The sequence below is a fragment of the Neocloeon triangulifer genome, unplaced genomic scaffold (genome assembly GCF_031216515.1).
Source record: "Neocloeon triangulifer isolate White Clay Creek 2 clone unplaced genomic scaffold, ASM3121651v1 ptg000001l, whole genome shotgun sequence".
Taxonomy (NCBI): Eukaryota; Metazoa; Arthropoda; class Insecta; order Ephemeroptera; family Baetidae; genus Neocloeon; species Neocloeon triangulifer.
In genome coordinates, this window is record NW_026775544.1 from 7,903,327 (window position 1) to 7,924,947 (window position 21,621).

A 21,621-nucleotide genomic window follows, 5' to 3' on the forward strand; every position below is an offset into this window, starting at 1 on the left:
GTAAATCAAATTTATCGCCCTAGCTATGTTTATTTTTTAAGGAGTATTTTTCTTTTTACAAGTAAAAAATCATTTTTTATTGGTACATATTTTAATGTTTAATTGGTTTTCAAAATATATAAAATATCCATACCATATTATACACATTATTATATGATTAGCTAGGTAGGATTAATTCAAGCTCTTAATATAATAACTACTTAATAGCATTGCTTAAGCAGATTTTGGAAATTTGTTTACAATGGTATAAAATATTTTGCTACAAAATGGATTAATACAAGCAATAAAAGTGGACAAAATATAGAAGTGTTACAAGAATAATCATTTAAGTCCTCAACTACATTAAAATTCATTTTCCATTAAGAAAAATCTTACATAGGGCACAGGACTGTCGAATGTATCAGCAACAATTGGAGAATGCCAAGCAAAATTTTACCACAAAGGCAAAATCACCTTAGCCCAACAAAGTATCAAAGTGGTTAAAAGATTTCAATTTTTAGCAAGCCTCTCATTCACCATGAAGTTAGGGCTCTGAGGGTCTGTCAGTGGTTTATCAGAAGGTCTGACTCTCATGGGTGTTCCCTTCCGTATAGGGTTGGCTCGGAACTCTGCTTCTTTTCGGAGTCTCATTTCTTCCTTGCGTAATTCTTCCTCTTTCATAAGCTCAAACTAATGGGAAAGAATTTATTTAAAAGATGATGTTTTAAGTTTTTAAATCTACTTTTTGTTACGCTTTATGAATAATGAAATAACGCAAATTTTATTACCAAGCGCCTCTGTTCCTCCCTGTCCTGCTCATTAGCTCTTAGTATTTCATCAAACTTGGCCCTTTCAGCAGCTCGTTTTTCAGTGTTCAGTTGCAAATCAACAATTGAAGTGATATCTGTGATCACTCTGTGTGGGAGCTGAGGACGAAAGGGTTCAACCTGTGTCACAATCGCAGGACGTGCCTTGAATTGCACAGCCTCTAATAGTTTTTGCTCTTCCTCAGCCATCTGCCAAAATTTTGGTGTTTTAAAAATTGATGAAAGCCAAACAAGATTATCTCACCTTTTCATAGAACTTTTGTTGGTTCTTAGCTCCCAAGGTATAAGTGGAAAGCTTTGGGGTGTGTGGCACAGTAACAGAGACAGGCTTCTTCTCAGGCAAAACAGGAGCAAGTCCAAAATTTGGCTTCTTTCCAGCCTTAAATTCTCGGGCTTGTTTTTCTTCTTCAATGTGCTATTAAGAGAAAAACTTGTTAATTGATACTATAATTTTAATTAGGAGGATCTTACTTTTTGCATAAGTTCCATCCTTTTCAGCTGAATTTCTTTGTTGCGCTCCTCGAAGCTGAAAGGCTGCACTTGTGTGAGCTTATGGGGAGTCATTTGTTTCACTATGGGTACTCCATTGTGACCAATTTTCTTCAAATCCTGCAAATCATATTTAGTCACTTTAAAGTAAAAAATTTATAAAAAAAAAACTCACAATCCCTTCCAATTTAGGTCGTTTTGGGTACTTGGCATTTAAAGACAGGGCAGGAGTATGAGGTTCAGTCAAGGGTATATTTTTCTTCTCCGGGACACCTTGTGGAGACTGCAACATTCTGCGAGGCACTGGATTGGCTTTGAAGCGGTAAACTGGCTCTGGAGTTGGCTGTAGTATTTGGGTAATTCTGTGAATTCAATTTCTGAATGTAATGCATTGAATGCATACCATTTTGCGTTTTCCTTCAGACAGTTTAAAAGGTGAAGGCTTGGTTGCAGGTATCTTGGCCACAGCAATATCTTTCTGAGCAGGAGGCACAAGAATCTGGCGCGGAACAGGCTTGGCCTTGATCTGGTGCCTGTAAGACAAGACGGATTATTAAATAACAACATCACTTACATATCTCTTTAAATACATTTTTATCTCCTCTAACTCTGCTTTCTCCTTGTCAACTTGGGAAGGAATGTACTCATTGCGGACTCTAGTCTTGCACGCCAAGTATGGAGACTTAGGAATGGTGTTTCCTTTTTGGCTAGCCGGACTAGGTGGTTTTCTTGGTTGAGGCTCTACAAAAGAATCATTATCAATATTTTAGGAAAAAAATTGGCCCTAAGAGCCCCGATATGACGGTACTGAGCAATGGGTGAATGATTTTATTACCAATATTTTAGTTAATTCCTTAAAATATTTAATAATCAAATTTGCTAGAAGAGGCTCAGAAAATAATTTGTCATGTGAAAAAGTTAGCCTTACTCGCATTAGCTGGCACAGAGTGAAAACGATCTGGTGTAGCTTTGTGGAACTTTTGGACAAGCTCAGCAGTAGCATGGAACTTCCCGTCCAGCACACCAGGCTTGTTGCCAACTTTAGGAAGGGGCTTAAGCACGACATTGTGCTGGGCAACCATAGGAGCATTGTGGCGGATCCTCATTGGCTTGTTTGCAGCTATAGCAGGCTTATTTGAGTTCAGAGATGGAGCAGGCTTAGAGATAGTTGCAGATGGAGCAGGCTTGTTTATGTATGCCAAAGCAGGTTTGTTGGTACTGTTGGAAGGTAGTTGAGAAGGTAATACAACCACGGAACGTCCTTTGGTAATCACAGGTTGTTTATTCACTTCTGGCATTGATGAGCCTGAGTCGACACCAGAACTGGAAGACTCTACTTGTTCATTTTCAGAGTCTACCTCCATTAGCTCAGAACCACTTGGCCCAGCCTGGATAAAAATAATACTTTAATAAATCACATCACCTATTATAAATAAATTCTTTCCCTTAAAATTTAATATTTTGTCTTTCTGGTTAAAAAATTCTTAAATTTACCTCTTCAGTCTTCTCTTGGCTTGTTTCTGTATCAACATTATTTGTGTTTGCACCCTTGCAAATACTGCGGTTTCTAAGCGAAAGAGCAGGACTCTTAATCGCTAGATCCAGTCGAGTCTCCATTGGGTGAGTTTTGTTGGGAGTCATGATCTGGATCCCATCATATTTTTGAACAATGACCGAACGACCATTGCTAAGATAGGTCACTTGGGACTTTTTACCAGAAGCACTGAAAGCAAAAGTTAAAAATTAAAATTGAACGTTGTTTAATAATAGTATAATATGTACTGAAGGGAAGTGGTGTAGCTGATGTCCGATAAAACGCCTCTTTGAGCATTGTTCTTGCCAGATGGAGGAACACTAGATGAGCGTCTCCTCTTGGATGGTGGGGTGCAGTTTTCCTTGTTTTCCAGGCAAGCAGGTGAAGTTACTTGAGATAGACGCGTCTTGGCAGGTGTCTTTGGTGGCAAGCTTGAGGCCCTCTTTGGCGACACCCTTTCGTGATCAACGTCTGAAATTTAAAAACAAAATATTTACTCATTAACGCAGAAAATATTTTCAAGGATAGGAAGTATGAGTACATATACTACACTACATATGCAATATGTTCATAATTGAATAATATGTAGTATTATATGTATGTACTAATTACATAATATTTTAGATATTTTATATGTATGTATTTTCAAAGTGCCTTTTTGTTTTAATTGTGCATTGCACTTTTTACTCCCATATCACCAGACTATGAACAATTTGAACAAATACATATTAATTTAAAACTACATCGTGCGGTCAGTCAGGAATTTTAAAAATTACCAAAAAATCTGTCGCAGTCCTCGGGCACAACGTCCTTTGAGAAATCGAAAAACTGCGGGGCATCGTAGTTGTCAAATTGGTCAATCTCCATGCTGATTTTAGTCGGAAATTACTGTATTACTCGCATTAAACGGTATCAATTTTTCAGGGAAAGAGTTAGCACATCAGCACGACAATCAATAACAACAAAACTCGCTGAAAATACAAGACCCGACAAGTTCTCAACCGTCGCAAACGTAAAAATTTCAAATTGAAGACGTTATTGGTTGGTTGCGCGCCCTCGCCGTTCGCCGGTGTAAATAATGTTAACATAGCAACGCCTGCGCCATCTTTTGGGAACGACTTAAACTGGGAAGGTAAATAAAACTGGCGGAGGCGTTTTTGGACAAAACCTCTGGACGCGCGGTTGAGTATTGTCTGTTTTAAGTTGAAATAGCTTGAAATTTCGCGGATTCAGACCCGATAATTGATCGTTGGATAAAAATCTCAGGTAACAATGAAAAATGGCGCTTAAAATGCTGTATCCCCATTAGTCGAACGTGACATCATCCCGGAAACTATTTTCGCTGCGGAGAACATGCGCAAATGCTGAACGCCCGCCATTAGTAGCCGACCACATTAGAATTTGATTACTTGTGTGTTTGTGCTTTAATTATGCTCTGGAGTTGGTTGTAAAAGCGAGCATTGTTTTTTCCCCGCCGATATCATCATCATGCTGCGACATCTTGTCGTGTAAGTTACATTTTCGTTGAGAATCGGCAACTTTTCGCCGACCTCGCGCAGCCTATGTACATTTCAACCCGCAGCCACCCATTTTCACCCGAAACTTTGTTTCTTCGTCTTAGTTTTAATGCTAATTTTTAAGCACAGACGCAGCTGGTGGGCTATTGCATTTTTAAACATAGACTTAATCAACGAACTGTTCACACGGACGAAGTACCATTTACACGGGTACGTCATGAATTCATGACTTATCTTGTAAACAACTATTACGTAGCACGGGCAAAATGAATTGACTTTCATAATTCTTGCTTCTCGAATTCATTATTAGTCATCGGAGGCCGCGTGCAATCATAACATGTGCAACAGTGCATTGCTTTGTGACGGATGGTTGTTTTATAAACGAGTTTTTTTCCTGTGAACCTGCTGTGAACCAAATTAATTTTGCAAAAAAAGAGTTGTTGTTTTGATTGAACAAAAACATAAGTGCCAGAGTAAACTTGTCGCATTTTTTTTTTCCCATATGAGCGATAATTTAAGACTATTTTTTCAACTTCTGCGTTCAGACAATCTGAGCATTCCAGCGTCTCGGCAGCTTTCAGAAAATGTTGACATATGGACAAAATGAAGATAATATAGTTTAAATTTGGCGTTCTTGTTACACTTGTCAGTCAGTTACTAATTTGCAGACAATACATAACATCGCTAATGTTTTCCACAGAGCTCTTGTTATTATTTACGCAGAAAATATTCTACTGTAAAATTTATATTTTTTATACTTTGCCGTTTGTTTAAATTTCTTGCAAAGTGAAAATGATTTATGATGTGATTAAAATTAATTTATGTTATAATAGAAAAATATGTTTGAATTGTTATAAAGGAGTAGCCTAAAGAATATTTAATTTCAATGCTGAATTCAACAACTTGATTTTTTCACTGTATTAAAAAAAGTTTCGACCAAAAATAGAATGTCTATGATACAATTATATTTTTAATCCTTGTACGTCATCACAACAATCTTAAATTACAACCGTCAATGCAAAAAGCGTATTAAAATCAAAGAACTTACAAAAACAATCCAGATCTCAATGAAAATTTTAAATAATACATAATAATTTTGTTTAAAAATTTTCTTAAATTGATTTAATTCTTTTGCAGATGATGAAGGTTTGAGCAGCACCTGTGGAGTCGCATTTGTCATTTGCCAGTGAGACTATTAAGATGGGGGCATTCCTCGACAAACCGAAAACAGAGAAGTACAACGAACGAGGCAGTGGCAATGGTCTGCGTTACGGCCTTGCCAGTATGCAGGGCTGGCGCGTGGAGATGGAGGACGCACACTGCGCTGTCACTGCGCTGCCCGGCGAACTTAAGGACTGGTCATTCTACGCAGTGTTCGACGGTCACGCGGGCGCCCGCGTCTCGGCGCACTGCGCCACCAACCTGTTAGACTGTATCATGCAGACAGACGAATTCAAGAAGAGCATCGGCGACAGCGACCCAACCAGCGCCACTGACGCCATCAAGCAGGGCATCCGCAGCGGCTTCCTTAACCTGGACGAAAACATGCGTGAGCTGCCTGAAGTGGCCACTGGCGAAGACAAGTCTGGCTCAACTGCCGTCTGCGCACTCATCACTCCGCAAACCGTATTCATCGCAAACTGCGGAGATTCGCGGGCTATCATATCCAGGTCTGTAAGAAATGTATTTGCAATAGTTACAGCGATTTTATAGATATAAAATCCTTTGATACAAATTTTCAAAAATAGAAAAAGAAATCAAAGAAAATGGTGAACTCTAAAATTTGAACAAAATACGTTGCTAGTCTGGAAAAATATGAACAATATTTTGTGGTTAATTGATCAACAGTTCAGGGTTACATCACAACATTATATTGTTACTGAAGTACATGTTCTAATTAATTTTAACCATGAACCATCATATTATGCAGGTCACATTGTAATTTATTTGAAATAACTTTTTTGTATTAATTAACCACTAGAAAGGATATCAAGTTATCATTGCAGCTATTATTATTAGGTGATCTTAAATTTTTGGATCAGTCTCATAATAGCATGCAAAAGTAATTACGGGGCGATACCAGAGCAAAAGTCAAGCATTGTCTTTTGCTTAGGATCGCTAACCTACAATAATTTATTTATTTTTATTAATCTGTAGCTTGAGAAATATGTATCATTATTACTTGTAAATAATGAACTTACTATCAAATATTGACAAGAGTTTTTTTTCCATATTTGCTAATAGACAAATAATTTATTTGCAGAGATGGATATCCTTCATTCAGCACGCGGGACCACAAGCCAATTATGCCAGATGAGAAAGAACGAATCCAGCGAGCTGGGGGCAGTGTGATGATTCAGAGGGTCAACGGCTCCTTGGCTGTGTCACGCGCACTTGGCGACTACGAGTACAAGAATGTTGAGGGAAAGGGACCTTGTGAGCAACTTGTGTCGCCAGAGCCCGAAATTTTTGTTGAGCAGCGAGACGACGCTCGGGACGAGTTTATGGTGCTTGCTTGTGATGGCGTCTGGGACGTCATGTCAAACGAGGACCTCTGTAGCTTTGTTTCCTCCAGGATGGTTCTGACCGATGACCTGGAACTCATTGCCAACCAAGTCATTGACACTTGTCTTTACAAGGTTAGCATTTTTAAATAATTTTTTCTTTTGAAAAAGTGCAACTATTTTTCGTTGGATGATCTCGTGTGGGATTAGCCTTTTTCATAGCTTGCAAAAGTAAAGCAGGGGTGATACCAGAGCACCAAGTACATATTGCTTCTTGCTCAGGATCACTTTCCTACAAATCTCATTTCATTTTACAATTTAAAAGAAAAGTTGGGTGTCGGCAATTTATTAATTAAATAATATATATGTGTTCTAGGGAAGCAGAGACAATATGAGCGTTGTGGTGGTTGCATTTCCTGCGGCACCAAAAGTCTCCTCCAAGGCCATAGCACAAGAGGAGGAGTTGGAACAGCAGCTGGAAAAGCATATAACCGAACTTGTCGAACAAAACGACAGCATCACCTTCCAGCAGTTGATACGAAGCATGCACGAGTTGGAAATACCAAACATACCACCTGGGGGTGGTCTCAGTGCAAAGTAAGAATTTATTATAGACTTCAAAAATGCAAAAACAATTACATGGTATTTTTTGCAGGAGAAATTTTGTGGAAGAGGTTTTTAAAAAATTGTGCCCAGACCGAGCCGACAGTGTAAGTCTTTCCTTTGATTGAAAATAATTTTCAACCTGGTGCATGGGACTCTCTTGCTAAACCTGGAGTGCTGTCCATTTCTTGTACTATTCATCATCCTACCAAATCTGTAGCTTTTGTGTAGAAACAGCTTTTGTCTTAGCCTTGGCAGGAATTGCGTTTTGTTCTCTTTTGCTTTGCTCCCCAAGAGCTCTTAACATTGGATGCCCCTGTTCTTTCAACTTAAGTTCTCATCCGGCCCTAAAATGATCTTTTAATTACTTTTAATTACCAGATGCTTACAAATTACAGCCCAATAGCTAGTTTCTGGCCAACTAATTGACCCGTGGTTTTTCTTTCAATTGCTTGGCAAACAGCATTCATGGCGTCAATTGAGCTAATTCTAACAAAATAAGGATTCTGACAAGGCACTTTTAACAATTGTCGTAAATCTAACTCAGGTATTGATTTTCAATTTTCATCAAACTTCAGCTCTTGTAAAAACAGGTATCAACTGACTAAACAATAAACAACAAAGTATTTTGATGACACAACATAAACTTTATTTTACCACCCTCGGCAGATGCTACTCTATTTCTTTTACTTTGCTTCTAACCTAGCGGGTCTCTAAACTGTGCCCTTGCTATTAACCAAACATTAACAATGATGAACTAATTTGCATGCAGTTTGATTTGAACTATGGTGGTGGCTTAACTGAAATGTGTGAGCTTGTGAAATAAACGTGTGCGACTCACCCTTGTTGACAGATGGCGATGGGTGATGATGCAGGTGCCATGAATTTTCTTAGGACAATGATGCCGCGTGCAGCTGAACTCACGGCCGCAGCTATTGCTTCAGAAATTTCAATGGAAGATGAGGAGCCAGCCGAAAACCAATAATCTTTCCTTGTGCCGTCACGCACTTCACGCCCATTCAATGTTGTCATCAAACAAGAAAAATGGAAAAAATATTCATTTCTGGCCTGTATTGGAAACGCTGTTTAATTGTAGCTTGTCTTATTTTAATCGTGAGAAGTTTTAACCCTGCCCTGGAGGGGGTTCTTGATTGTCACTGTAACGGACACCGGAACCACTTGGCTCCCATGCAAATTTTTGCAAAGCTCAATAATACATAACGTTTTTGGAGGCGTTGAGTTGTTTTTTAGCGCAACTTATCCTTTGCTGTTTGGTTCACAGAAAGTTTCTGGGTTATTAAATGGGAAAAATTTTTAAAACAGTGGGTTGATGTTCTAGAGCCAATATCTTCCTCCATCCACCTCACTTCTTGGGCACTGCGAAAGTCAAAATCCAAAAGGCTCAGCGAGCGTATTTCTCTAGGAAGTGACTGCCTCAGTCTTGAGTGTTTAGAAGCATTGCCAATTTTGCTGTGTGATTGCAAAGAAAATATTTTTCAAAGTGCAAACGTGGAAATTACCAGACATACATTAAAATTTTTAATTGGCCTCTGTCTACGATTGTTACCAATTCAAGGCATGTTTTCTGCAATTTCATTTTTGTTTTTTGTTAATTTCAACTTTCAACTTCTTGCATTTCCCCTTGTGCTTAATCAAAAGGCTTAAATATTATGTTGTTTGATTGCATTCGACTCTCAGGTGAACCATGGGGTATTTTTTCAACCTTGTGTAAAACTAAAATTGCTCCTTACTTAAAACAGAAAAGTATGAAAAGTACATTACGATGTTTGTATTTATTGTTTTAGCAGAGTACCGTGGGCTACTCTTTAATTTCCATAAACAGATCAGATTAAAAACAAAGTCAGTCGGTTGAACAATCTGTACTCAATTTTGGTTTTAATAACTAGCCATTATTTTTGCTGACTGCTGGAAATCGGAAATCTTATCATTTTATTACTTCTAGAAATAAATAAATAAATAAAAAAAGACCATTTCAATTTTATTGTATTTCCCAATTGATATATATTAATCAACAAATTCGTGAAACAGCCTTCATAATTTTCTACTTAAATTATATGGGCAACTATTGCTTAAGCAACACTTCTGTCTTCAGTGTCTTTGGCAGTATCATAATCTACACCGTGTATTTTAAGGTGGGGTTTCAGTTCTTGCATTGATAAACATGCTAGTTTAGATTCAGCTGTCAATAATACATTTTGCAGGTTGAGAACTTTAAGATTTTCAAATCTGACCAGGATTGATATTCCTTTGTGAGTTACTTTTGGACAACCACTTATGTTCAAGTACTCGAGTGCCTTAAATTCGCCACTTATTTTATCCAGAAACCAGTCATCAACCCATTCATTGTTTGCAAAACTAGCCCACCGTAATTTGTCTAAAAATACAAAGTTTTCCAGTGCCTCGTACATAAAATTGATGTTCGATGCATCCAAAGCATCCAAATGCAAATCTTTTACAAAGGTGGTTGGTAGGTCAGAATTCCCATCTTCATCTTCTTTTATCCACTTGGTGCCATTTTGAAAACGCACAGCACCACCTCGAAAGACAACAAAGTGCGCTGTGGCCAAATTGGGTCCAAGGAATTTGTGTCTCTCCGGTATGTACCTATATGAACAAGTTTTTTTTTAATTGAAAAAAAGACAAAACAGTTTTAAGTAGAAATAAATTTATTACCTCTGCTTATACAAATCCCTGCTTAGTTTTACTTTTGCAAACCAGTTTGCAAAGCCCTTAGGACTGAAATCATACTTTTGTTGCATGATTTTCAGGAAATTCATACTTTGTCCTGAGGAAGATGGCACAAACAGTTCCAATTTGCTAGCAACATATCCATCATGTTCCATCCACGGTCTGGAAGTAGCAACTCGTCAGTTTATAACAAATATTTATGAATTTTTCTCACATACTTTCTCCATTTGTAATAATGGTTATCAATAGGTGATTTGGTTTTTGTAGTTTGTTTCGTTTGTTCTTCAGGATTTTCATCTTTCCTCGTGCAGTAAAATTTTGAAGTTGAAGGGCTTATTTTTTCGAAGATGTGCATAAAGCTTCTGCAAGTGCTGCTGGTTCGTAATGGCCGAATTGACATCATATTATTTTCTCTGATTTTCCAACTATAAATAAATTATATACTTAAAACTCTGTAAATTGAGATTTTTTAACCAAAGCAGAATTAGCAAAATTTTTGTTTAATAGATATGTATTTTGTTTTAGATTCATCGCTCATCAATCACACTTGAAAAAATTACAAACCTTTTAAGATATTATATCGGTTTTGGGGCGTAGACCGAATTAAATCAAGTTTTGATTGCTATAGAATTTGCCGGAATTTGCATCCTCGTTCGTCGACGTGCTGTGGTATAAAAATTAAAAATGAAAATCAGCTGGCGAAATTCTGAGCATAATAAACGTTCGGGCGAGACCGTCGCTGATCGGTTGTCAGGGCCGAGTCGGGGGGTCGGTCGACGCCCCCCTCCACTGTGCGGCGCCCTCTGAGCACAGCGCGCGCCAGAGGTATGAAATTTAAGAACTCCGCCCAGCCACTCGTGTTGTCATTTGGGTCGGTGTTGTCTGTGCGGTAGGACAGTCTCGCAGGGCTCTGTCCAGCAGAAAGGTCCACCCTGACCTGTACCGTTGAAGGGACAAGATCGGCGACCTAAGGTCTCCGTCCTTTTGTGAGTATTTCGGCTGCTGCAACGCGGGCCGGTCGGCGCCGTCCAAGTGCAGCTGAAAAGCAGCGTGTGTGCAGTGCATGCTCTCGCGGAAATATTGATTTTCCCCAGTCTCTGGCCGCTAGATCCGCGAACCGACGAAACTTCCGTATCGTCTGATCCTGCAGTCTTCGGCCCACCATTTAGCTCTTTTTTTAAACTCAAGAGGTTAAATTTTGGTCTTATCGGACCGGAAATGAAGCTACACCGCTGTTTATTTATGTAACACGAGAAACACATAAATTATAAATTATACGAATTATACATTTCTGCAACGTTTTGAAACTTTTGAATGAAAATGTACGCGACTTTAGTTGAAGAAAAACTTATTTTTATTTCGACAGTATTTTTACTGAAATTGATTTATACATAATTTGTATTTTACACTAGTTGGAAAGCCTAGTATACGGCCAGACTAATTTCTTATCTTGGTTTATCTTTGGGGCTTACACACACCATGCATGGTGGATATAGGGAAGAAGTTTTAGGTCTTCTTTATTTTTCTGTAAAAATTTAGTCAAGTACATACTAGCGTTTTACTATGTCTGCTGCCATTACAGAAGGATAAATTTATTAAAATTTTACAACTCCAAAATATGTTTTGGATATTTCAAAATTAAAGGTAAATGATGAACTGAGCGTTTTCTTGAACATCATTTTTTTCAGTATGAGGTAAAGCTCAGTTCATCAAGTATTATAATTCGCTCTATAATTATGTTCCGCTTACTTAATAAAAGTTTGAAAATTAAAAAAAAAATTCAACGCTTTTGAAAGCTTTGTAAATCTTGTGAGATTTCAAGTTAAATATTTGTTGACGAATTTAAAACATCAAATATTTATGTATGTATTTGAATATATTGAGGAACAGTTTGGGAATTTTCTAGTCAGTTGGAGAGTGACGCACTTCCACTTCCAGTTCTCGCATGTTATATCCTTTGAAATGTCAGTTTTTTGCATTAAATATAATATTTATTATATTAATATGACTCTTTAAATTGATGGAAACAGTACAATGGTAAAACTAAAATTTCATATTCTCACATAAGAGAGGTATATTGCATTTATCTCCATCAAAATCTTCTTTCCACATTTTTTTTTTAAGTGCAATCGCATCATCTAATTGTAAATATACATATTTATGCACCTTTGAATTCCACAAGAAGTTTTGTTGCGTTCGGCACTTGTTATTAAATTTAATTGTGTGCAATAAATTTAATGCAAATCTATGATGGCGTGACTTCCTGTGTGTGACAGAGCCAACAGAGTCGGCCGTGATGGGTTCAAATGGCAGTCCTTCCCAAATTGCAGAGGGCACTGAGCAAGTCGAGGATCGACAGAAGACAGTCAACAAGCCGCCGCAGTAAGTTTTTTTTATTTCTCTCAACACAATCAAATGAAACTAAAAATATTTTCTAAATCTTTAATTGACACCTTCAAATCAATAAAAATTAATAAGAATGATGGAAATGAAAATTATGTAAACATTGTTTTCAGCAAGTTAATATTTTTTTTTATTTAAAGCAAAAGGAAAAAAATTAATATTTTTCAAGAGATGTATCAGATTTATTTATCCAAATTTTTGTTCATTTCTGCCCGCTTTTGCTGTTTCTTTTTTTTTTGTGGTATTCAAATATGAAGATTAAGATTATGCTGCTGAAGCATGGAAATAATTATTTTCCTGGATAATTTTGACACTGCCCACGTCCAATAATTTGTCTGTCAAAAGTGCACACTTTTTTGTATCGTGGGTATATTTTGCAGGGCTGAAACAATTATGGAGATCACACTACATTGCGCGCGCCAAGGTCGATAGCAAAAATACAATCTGACCAGCACTCTGCTCTTTTGTTTAAGAATTAATTTCCGCCTCCCATTCACTTACGATCAGCTTGATATAATTTAGAAAACAATTCCTGATTTTCATGAAATTTAAATTTTGGTTGGTCAAGGGCAAGGTTTTCTCCTAAAAATTAGATGCAAGTCAATACGCAGAGACCAAGAATGATGACAACTTTAGCTTCAGGTTGAATATTTTACAATCCTCTATTCAATGTATTTAAAAATGGAAATACTTGCGAACCTTTCATTTTAAATTATAGTTTTGGCAAATTCTTGATTAACATTTTATATGTAATGAAATATTTGTATAGACAAATAATCATATTATTTTGTTCAATTTTACTTGAAGCAAATATTAAGTTTTGTATCATAGCCAAAATTTCCCAAACGTGGGGAAAGGACATTTTAGCCATGAGAAATCGAATTTATAGTTTGACCTTTCCACACCCAATCGCATTATACCAAATCGAATCCCTGAGATTTGCGTCACGGTCTTATTTCTTTCCCAACCCCAAGATTGTATTCAATGGATCATGAAACTGGCAGTTTAAAAATGAAATCCCTGCATAACTACAATAGCGCGTTTATTGTTTCACGCTAATTTTGCCGCGAGTTGCATCACGGCTCATCTTTCGAGGCGACTCACTCACTATTAGCGCTTTTTCTTCAAACATTCTGTTCAAACAACGCACGTTCAGGCGCATTTCTCGTTTTTACCCTGGGTGCAACAAACTTCTAAGTGGACTGACACAAAGTGACTAAAATAATTGCCTCATACCAATTATTTGAATTTAATTAGTACTTTTTTAAATACAACTTAATTGAATTTTTGTTTTAATGAAAATATTCGTCTCAATTCTTTTATTTCTCCTCATTCATACATAAATCATTTTTTCTTCTTCTCAATTTACAAATACATCAGCAAAAAATGTAGCCAATTAATAAAAAATAGCAAATTTTCATAAATTATTTCTCCATGATCTGTTGGTTTTGATATTTCCACATAATATAATCAATTTATGCTTGAACATATGAGCCAGGCAGAGCCAAGGTTCCTCTTTTGAATTTTGGCTGGTCATCTTGGGAACAAGAGTTGTTGGGTAGAAAAAATGAAAGTCTAAAGTTTGCATTGTCTTTGTGTGCAGATTGCAAGATGTCCTGCGCCACGCGTGTCCATCGTCCAGCAAAGCTCGCCTTCTGTCTACCTTCAAGAACATCCTTGAGCGCGAGAACTGCGACTTCATGTGGGTTACCAAGGAGTGGCGGCCGCAGCCTGTGACGCAGCACTCTCGGACGCGATCCACGGCCCAAATCCGCCAGGACGTCTTTGCCAGTCCCAAAATGCAGCACACCGTCGAAGAGGTGAGTACAAAATGTGGTGTGCTCTATGCTAATTACGTGACATCGGCCGTGGCACAGAAATCAACAAAATTCCTTGTCCTTTGATATAAAATTGAATGCTCACAAAAACTGCATTTCGGTGGTGTAGTTAAAAAAATGCATTTGCTTGAGATTAATATATAAATGTTGCGGTTTTTCAAGTGCACGAAAACGCGTAAAGAAATGATAATGAAAGCCTTCACGAAACAGTGACCGCACGCTCACGTTTTCAGCACGTTTTTTCACGGCTAATTAAAAACGCACTTGACAGCTCCCTAATTATTCATCCTTGGGAATAAAATAGTGGTAAACTGTTAATTCCTGATGTAAAATATCATGAAAAAATAGAGGTAAATTAACGTTATTAAAGTTAATTGTTAAAATCGTTAAAATATTATTTAATTTATATGCATAGAAATGAATATAAAATTCACATTTTTAATTGAAAAAATTAAAATGAGAATAAATTATTTCATGTACGATTGTGCTCCATATATTTATGTTTTTAAACTTTTTGATTAACATTTTTTTAAACAAAAACAAAAAAATTTCAGGATAAAAATGACCAATCGTCTAGTCGATTTGTAAAATTAAATTTGTTATTTTACTTCACTTTTCCTAGCAATAATTTTCATTCAGATCCTCTTTGCTTGATTGAAAGTTATTTATCGACTCAATGAGTGTTAATGCACACTTAAAAATTATTAATGCACAGAAATTATAAGTTCTTCGTTGTCACCTGTGCTTCTCAATTCTTTATTTCATTTGATCATTGATTATTTGGCACGGCTCATTTGTTGCCTGTAACTGAACAAATATAAATATGCGGATGCTTGCAAAAACAAAGACGATTTTCTCAAGTGGAGCTTCCTGCTCTGAAGGAACAAAAGGTCACAAACAAGGTTCCAAAATAGTATTTATTGCTCAGTCAGAAAAGGTTGGCTACAAAATATCCAATAATAGATGTCGACAATCAAAGAGGAAAGACAAATGTGGCCTTTGCCATGCAAAAAAGATAATATTTGGTAAGTGAGGCTCCACTTGCGAAGGTCACAACTCTTTCTTTCCCTGCGCAGCCAACGAACTTCCTCGCTTGTGCACACGCATGTGCATTTTTTCGCCTTTCGCTTTGTAAACAATTTTTTTGCCGATCTCATGAGTGGCACTGAAAAGCCTATCGCGTGGTTCATCAATAATGGCAAAGATAGACATGAATCTGTAAACGTGAATACGCTGTACATTAACAGAATATAAATATTTTAATGCAATCATGCTAATGCTAACTAAGACGCCAATTTTGCAATTTTTTTTTAAAGTTGTGCCGTTATTATAGTTTTTTGTTTTGTGAGATAATGGAATTTTTGTTAATAGAGATAGATTTTATGAAAAATTGAAACCAGGTTCCTCAATGCAATTATCAGTTTTTTGCTCATTTTTATGATAGTTGGTCTGTTAAAACTTACCATGTTGGTTATTTTAAATATTAAAATAAACCATTAATTCATTTATTTGTTTATTCATTTACTCTCCATTAAAATTCATGGAAATAACACTACATCAAAATAAATTTCAAAGCCAATTTACTCTAATTTATTTTTTCCTCATTTCTATTCATTGAATGTCATAACCCTATTATTATTTTCGTACCAAATAAAATTTGTGTATATATATCTCGGAAAATTGAAGAAAAGCTCGCTACTATTTTTAAGCCTTTTCCTCGCTACTCAGCTATATCAAAGATTAAATTTGACGTGATAACTGAGATAGATGGATGCTGTTCTTTTGTATGAACAATTCACTGTGCAGCACAGATCCATTGTTTGGAGAGCATTAGCACAACGCGTGTGTTTGCGCGTGCGATGACACAATAAAAAAATAGGCGACGTCGTCGCGACTGATTTTATTTGGTCGACGACATTGGCACACATGCTGCTCGTCGTAGGTTTATTGACACGGCTCATTATAGGGTTTTGCCGTTGAGAGTTGGAGCGAGGGTTTGTTTGTGTCTTTTTTTCTCAAACAAAAAGATGGAAAAAGTGAAATTGCCAACCACGACCTTGGCAGTGCCGCGGTGCATTCATCATAATAGGAAAGCGATGACGTTTGAGAAAAGAGGCTGAATGGGCTTTTTGCCATTCAAAGTCTTACTACAATATTGCGCCTCTTTTTCCCTGCAAGGAGGAAGCCGATCAACGAGTTTTTTTTCTAAATCTCTGTTGTCTATATTGGCACGTAATGAGTAGAGCGTAAAAAAACTAACTAATTTGCGTCATTCTCCTTCGGTGCGTCTGCAAAAAACGAATGTCTTTTTACTTTGTCAAGCGCAACACAAAGAGCCATAATCAGAGGGACACTTAAGTTGCTCGACGTTGTTTTGCATATTGCGTCACCGCAAAAAAAATCTGCCTTGTAATAATTACACCTTAATTACAGGCGGCGGGAACTGAAACCTATCTAGGGGCAGGCGTAAAAAAATGCATTTTGGATATAACTTTGAAAATAATTGAACTTTATCGAAGCTAATTAAATTTTTCCTTTCTTTTCTCCAATCTAAGGCACTAAAAAATAATCATTTGTCCTGAAAAATGCGTAACTTCAGTTAGTTATTATAATTATTAAGTATTGAGATCTCTCTGAAAAATCTGAAATAATAATATGATGTGGCCACTCAGATGTCTTGATCCATAATTTATTTTTACTTATTTAAAACGTGCCTATCTATTTTATGTTTTTTAACCAGTATTTATATTTATTTTGTTGTTTTTATAAGAAATAAGAATTATTAACATCAATCAAGTTTTTTTTCTTAAAACTTATAGGTTCTTCCCTTAAAATACTATGCTTAAGTAAAACAAAAATATTTAAATGTATTTTAAATAATTTTGTTTGTTTGCCGATTCCCAGCTGAGCCAGCAGAATGGAGTTCCAAAGGAAGCGCTATGGCAAGAGCTCAACGAAATTCTCGTCGAAATGGGCCACACGCAAACCATGCCCGTAGTGCGATGGTTTGGCTACGTCCTCTCCAAGATCATGAGAAAAATCTACAACGGGGTGTACGTCAATGAAGAGAGCATCACCAGAGTGAGTAGACGATTATGCTCCACTAAACGCATTCAAAATAATTGCAAACATACTTGACCCGATTTTGTGCAAATTTGCTCATCTGTTTTGCGCTTCATGATTGTGCATTTGCGAGCAGAGAGTATGTTTATCTTTGAATCTGAAAAGCAAGTCATATTACATGGTTTCTTTTAAAGGAGAGGTCACTAATTTGTTCAAAGTGCACACTCACGTGCAGTAATTAGCATCCCAATTTTTTTGGCTCACATTCGTCACACAATATGTGAATGTGATTAGTTGTTGTTCTTCTTTTTTCAAAGTTTGTGCTTTATGCGGTCTTCAATGGCCAGATAATTTTCTCTTGATTACGCAAAAAATACGATGCTGCTAATGATGATGTTAGTAATTTTCTGAATTGTTGTTGTTGGATATTACGTTAAAAAATTCAGTAGGAAAAATGTTAATTGTATCTTTACAAGGTAACATTTTCCTGATATATTTAAAATATTCAAATTTCAAATGCTAAATTAACTTTCAATATTAAAATTTCTCAAAAAATCGACACTTGTAAGAATTATTAGTATCAACCGGTAATAAAAAGAAATTATTTTAATAGTTTTTGAGTATGTTATGTCCTATCATAAATCTTACAATTTTGCAAGAATGTCATTAAAAAATAGGACGTGTCACGACCTTCTTTTGAAAAGAAGTCTCCTATCATTTATATTGTACTAAGCTTTTTATGCAATGACCCCCGTCAATCAGACGGATCGATAGTGATTTATGTTTTTCTTTCATATATTAAATAATTTATTTTTTTTAGCTCCGAGCAAGAGTCGGAAACAACCCTGTAATTTTTATGCCCAGTCATCGGAGTTATGCTGACTTCCTCCTCATGTCTTACGTCTGCTTTAATTACAACATTATGCTGCCAGTGATTGCGGCAGGAATGGGTAAGAAACTTAAGTGCCGAGCTAATTAAAAATGCACTTTAAAACTTTATCTCAGATTTTGTCGCAATGTGGGGCGTCGGACGACTGCTTCGAGACTCAGGCGCTTTTTTCATCAGACGTTCTTTCGGGAATGACAAGCTCTACTGGGCAGCATTCAGCGAATACGTTCAAACTCTGATCACCGCCGGGGAAAACCCTATCGAGTTTTTCGTTGAGGGTACGAGGAGCAGAACGGCCAAGTCGCTCTGCCCCAAACTCGGTGAGCCTTAATTTTATTTATAACTTTCTTATAGCAAAAAAATCATACCACGTCTACCCCATCAAAACGGCCTCTTCACTTAATTGCTGTTGGCCAACCCTAATAAGTACAATGATTATAAAATATTATGGGCGTGTTTAATTATAAGTTCACATTTTCAATGTAACTGTTGTTTTATGTGGTTTCAGGTCTTCTCTCAGTTGCCTTGGAGCCGTATTTCACTGGTCAAGTTTCAGACATATTGGTGGTGCCTATCAACATTAGTTACGACCGAACTTTAGAGGAAACTTTGTATTCATATGAACTTTTGGGAGTCCCTAAGCCAAAAGAGTCTACCTCGGTAATTAATTATTCAAATTCATTAAAATATTTTATCACGCCTAAAATTTATTTTCATGTAATAACAGGGGCTATTTAAAGCACTGAATGTTCTGGATGAGCAGTACGGTCGAATTCACATTGATTTCACGGAGCCCATCTCAGCAAACAATTTTTTCGGTGATCTTCGCTCTCCAAAACTTCTTCGACCTCTCCACTTGCCGGTTAGTACAATTTTAATTTTGTAATTATATATGGATCAGATTTAATTTAAAAACTGATGTTTTTAGCACCAAATCACTGCTGGCGAGTCTTCCCGAATTATTTGGCTAGCAAATCATGTTGTGCGGCAGCAACAGAAGCATGCTGTGATTTCCCTATTTTCTTTAGCCGCTGTTGTCATAACACATCATAGCCTCACTAAGCCAAGAAACCAATTGCTCAAGGTGCAAGAGCTGACCAAAGAGGTTGCCTTGCTCAAATCTACAGTGGAATCTCTCGGTGGACTTCTAGATTGCAGAGGTAGATATCAACTTTTTAAATAAATTTTTAAGGTAGAAGAATATATTTTGATTGTTATGAACCATCACATACACATAGAAGCACCAATAATATTTTATTTTTCAATTTAATGTAGAAAACTTGGATGTGTCTTTGAGAGAAGCTCTTCAGATCCACAAGTCATTGGTGCACTTGTCGGAGGATGGTGTGGTGCGTTTAAAAAATGTAGCCACTCAAGCTGCCGTAGCCGTAGACCCAACCAAACTCAAAGGTACATAATTTATTACTGGAAAATATTTTGTAAATATCCTATATTTATTCTTGAACTGCAGGGCACAATTTACAAGACAAAACTCTGCAAGTGGGTGTTCCCATGGTCATGTTGCAGCATTACATAAATCAAACTCTTCACCTCTTCATTTGTCCAGCTATGATATGCGTTGCTGTCGAGCATTCAATCAAGCAAGGAAGTGGACTAAAAGGTACAAAATCTTCAAAAGAAAAGTCACTTTTAATATCTGTGATCAATTTCAGATGACATTTTTGCCAAATATCAATTCTTGAGAAAACTTCTCTCACACGAGTTTATTCTTCATTCAGCTTGGGAGGAAATGGTATTTTCAAATAAATATAGTTGTGGAATAATTTTTTTATATTAAAATCATTTTATTTTATTCAGGACTTCGAGGAATCAGTGTTTCAGCTGAAGGCATTGCAAGTGCTGGACGAGAGTCTTCGAGAGCCACAGAAACTTTGTTTAGGTCAAAACACCAAATTGTTCCAAATTATCAGCCACCTTCTCCTTCCGTTCCTTTCTGGCTACTCCAATACTTGCAAAGTTTTGTTGGAGGTAAAGCATTGATTATAATAATGCTTGATTTTTATAATTTAAAAAAAAATTTAGACACCAGCAGGGAAGAGGGTGAATCTCAACGACACTCTCAAATTGGCCCAGGAGAGGATAGAAAAATTGCTGCTGAATTCACACTTGAACCACCATTACTCTTTATCTCTGGACCTCCTCACGGCTGCAGTCAGCTCCCTCTCAGCAATGGGATCTCTCTCAAAACACAAAGAGTAATAGTATATTTTTTTTAAAAGCTGTAATTTATTTTTGTCTTATTTCAGAAATGGAAAAGTTTCATATTCAGTAAACGAGAGTCGTCTAATCCAGGTTTCGCAAGTACTCGAAGATTTCTTCCAAATGGTGGCCCACAGTGTCCGAAACCCACAAGAGGAGATGGCTCGGCAACTTGTCACTCGGGAAAAAGCAAGATTATGAAGGTGGCCTCTGTTAGGCTATGTTGATTCCATGCTAGTCCACTGCCATGTATTGTTTCTTAACATAGACTTAATTTCTCACAGATATAACAAACGAACAATATTTTTGTACTGATTGCTGGATAAGTAGCAGCTAACAAAGTTTGTTCAGTCAAAATTGTGTCTGTTAACATTCCTTTTCTGTACTGTAATCTCCGCATATTGAATGCTTTTGCCAATATTAGAAAGCTAAAAACTGTTAAAAGGTTGTGATGATTTTGGTATAATCTTCTAAATTGTAAAATTTAAAAATTTATGAGTTTTGATTCATCTGATGTGATAGCATAATATGCAATTAAAAAACTTCATAAGTTATAGAAAATGAAATTTTTTTATTTAGCCTCACACAAAAATTTGATGCGTGTATTGTAAATGAAGCAGTCCTTCCAAATGCAAAGGTCGGTGAAATTAAAATGATCTAGATTGAAATTAGAATGCCAGTTTCTTCATGAGAAGGTAGATGTGCTGGTCCACCTCAAACCCTTGCAAATTGTTGGCGTCACCTTGAAGTCTCATGAGCAGACCTCCGAATGAAACGTACGCTGACCTGGAAGCACAACATACAAGTATTAGGAATATTCTACAACATTTCTTAAATATTTATTCTTTCGTTATTTTAAACATTTTTTATTTATAAATGTACATTAATTCCGGCGATGGACTGAATTTTCACGCTTTTTGTGCCACGCCTGGAAGTTATGCAGTGGCGGGGTGCGTGTAGGGAATGTGGTCGGGGTGTCTGCGCGACAACTGCTGCGAGTGGTGGTGTTGCAGCAGCGCTAGGTGAGCACCGGAGGTAGGTAAAGA

The 21,621-nt window shown here is 36.8% G+C and overlaps 5 protein-coding genes across 11 annotated transcripts in view; 2 read left to right on the plus strand and 3 right to left on the minus strand.

Moving 5' to 3' along the window:
• Positions 1 to 80: 80 nt before the first annotated feature.
• LOC132197514 (targeting protein for Xklp2-like) lies at positions 81 to 4,125 on the minus strand. The gene is made up of 11 exons (XM_059620856.1): positions 3,606 to 4,125; positions 3,078 to 3,300; positions 2,790 to 3,018; positions 2,224 to 2,683; positions 1,886 to 2,036; positions 1,699 to 1,828; positions 1,471 to 1,638; positions 1,278 to 1,415; positions 1,051 to 1,221; positions 768 to 995; positions 81 to 669 (listed from the first exon to the last, which is right to left on the minus strand). Exons 1-11 carry the CDS (start codon positions 3,694 to 3,696, stop codon positions 490 to 492), a joined length of 2,169 nt encoding a protein of 722 aa, XP_059476839.1. The 5' UTR covers positions 3,697 to 4,125; the 3' UTR covers positions 81 to 489.
• Positions 3,956 to 9,743, plus strand: LOC132197521 (protein phosphatase 1A). 4 transcript variants are annotated; one of them, XM_059620886.1, is made up of 6 exons: positions 3,956 to 4,010; positions 5,484 to 6,016; positions 6,610 to 6,985; positions 7,227 to 7,447; positions 7,506 to 7,560; positions 8,307 to 9,743. In XM_059620886.1, the coding sequence occupies exons 2-6, from the start codon at positions 5,547 to 5,549 to the stop codon at positions 8,436 to 8,438; spliced, it is 1,254 nt and encodes a 417-aa protein (XP_059476869.1). In that variant the 5' UTR covers positions 3,956 to 4,010; positions 5,484 to 5,546; the 3' UTR covers positions 8,439 to 9,743. The 4 variants fall into 4 exon arrangements, with proteins under 4 accessions (XP_059476869.1, XP_059476855.1, XP_059476848.1 ...); XM_059620872.1 differs by having other exon boundaries at positions 3,957 to 4,095; XM_059620865.1 differs by lacking the exon at positions 3,956 to 4,010 and adding an exon at positions 4,162 to 4,337.
• LOC132197548 (distal membrane-arm assembly complex protein 2) lies at positions 9,228 to 10,888 on the minus strand. Its single transcript, XM_059620898.1, has 4 exons — positions 10,727 to 10,888; positions 10,381 to 10,587; positions 10,148 to 10,324; positions 9,228 to 10,078 (listed from the first exon to the last, which is right to left on the minus strand). Exons 2-4 carry the CDS (start codon positions 10,563 to 10,565, stop codon positions 9,544 to 9,546), a joined length of 897 nt encoding a protein of 298 aa, XP_059476881.1. The 5' UTR covers positions 10,566 to 10,587; positions 10,727 to 10,888; the 3' UTR covers positions 9,228 to 9,543.
• An 84-nt stretch (positions 10,889 to 10,972) lies between these two features.
• Positions 10,973 to 21,126, plus strand: LOC132197506 (dihydroxyacetone phosphate acyltransferase). Its single transcript, XM_059620842.1, has 15 exons — positions 10,973 to 11,148; positions 12,439 to 12,544; positions 14,169 to 14,385; positions 17,308 to 17,484; positions 18,287 to 18,416; positions 18,472 to 18,675; positions 18,864 to 19,015; positions 19,083 to 19,217; positions 19,284 to 19,515; positions 19,631 to 19,765; positions 19,827 to 19,976; positions 20,029 to 20,108; positions 20,174 to 20,344; positions 20,399 to 20,571; positions 20,623 to 21,126. The coding sequence occupies exons 2-15, from the start codon at positions 12,459 to 12,461 to the stop codon at positions 20,774 to 20,776; spliced, it is 2,196 nt and encodes a 731-aa protein (XP_059476825.1). The 5' UTR covers positions 10,973 to 11,148; positions 12,439 to 12,458; the 3' UTR covers positions 20,777 to 21,126.
• LOC132197558 (DNA-directed RNA polymerases I, II, and III subunit RPABC3) overlaps positions 21,125 to 21,621 on the minus strand; it is a 45,922-nt gene continuing 45,425 nt past the window's right edge. For all 4 annotated transcript variants that reach the window (XM_059620906.1, XM_059620914.1, XM_059620923.1 and 1 more), the window contains one exon: positions 21,125 to 21,361. In XM_059620906.1, the coding sequence (XP_059476889.1) occupies positions 21,244 to 21,361 (118 nt within the window). In that variant the 3' untranslated portion in view covers positions 21,125 to 21,243. The remainder of the gene's footprint in view (positions 21,362 to 21,621) is intronic.

Coding starts and splice junctions, on each gene's coding strand:
- LOC132197514 (XM_059620856.1), bottom strand. CDS start 3,696: ATGGAGATTGACCAATTTGACAACTACGATGCCCCGCAGTTTTTCGAT. Junction 2,037..2,223: donor CTCTGTGCCAGCTAATGCGA/GTAAGGCTAACT, acceptor ATTCTTTTGTAG/AGCCTCAACCAAGAAAACCA. Junction 1,416..1,470: donor GACCTAAATTGGAAGGGATT/GTGAGTTTTTTT, acceptor TATGATTTGCAG/GATTTGAAGAAAATTGGTCA.
- LOC132197521 (XM_059620886.1), top strand. CDS start 5,547: ATGGGGGCATTCCTCGACAAACCGAAAACAGAGAAGTACAACGAACGA. Junction 6,017..6,609: donor TCGCGGGCTATCATATCCAG/GTCTGTAAGAAA, acceptor ATTTATTTGCAG/AGATGGATATCCTTCATTCA. Junction 7,448..7,505: donor GGGGGTGGTCTCAGTGCAAA/GTAAGAATTTAT, acceptor TATTTTTTGCAG/GAGAAATTTTGTGGAAGAGG.
- LOC132197548 (XM_059620898.1), bottom strand. CDS start 10,565: ATGATGTCAATTCGGCCATTACGAACCAGCAGCACTTGCAGAAGCTTT. Junction 10,325..10,380: donor CATTATTACAAATGGAGAAA/GTATGTGAGAAA, acceptor TGCTACTTCCAG/ACCGTGGATGGAACATGATG. Junction 10,079..10,147: donor AGGGATTTGTATAAGCAGAG/GTAATAAATTTA, acceptor TTGTTCATATAG/GTACATACCGGAGAGACACA.
- LOC132197506 (XM_059620842.1), top strand. CDS start 12,459: ATGGGTTCAAATGGCAGTCCTTCCCAAATTGCAGAGGGCACTGAGCAA. Junction 19,218..19,283: donor TTCGACCTCTCCACTTGCCG/GTTAGTACAATT, acceptor TGATGTTTTTAG/CACCAAATCACTGCTGGCGA. Junction 20,345..20,398: donor CTTGCAAAGTTTTGTTGGAG/GTAAAGCATTGA, acceptor AAAAAAATTTAG/ACACCAGCAGGGAAGAGGGT.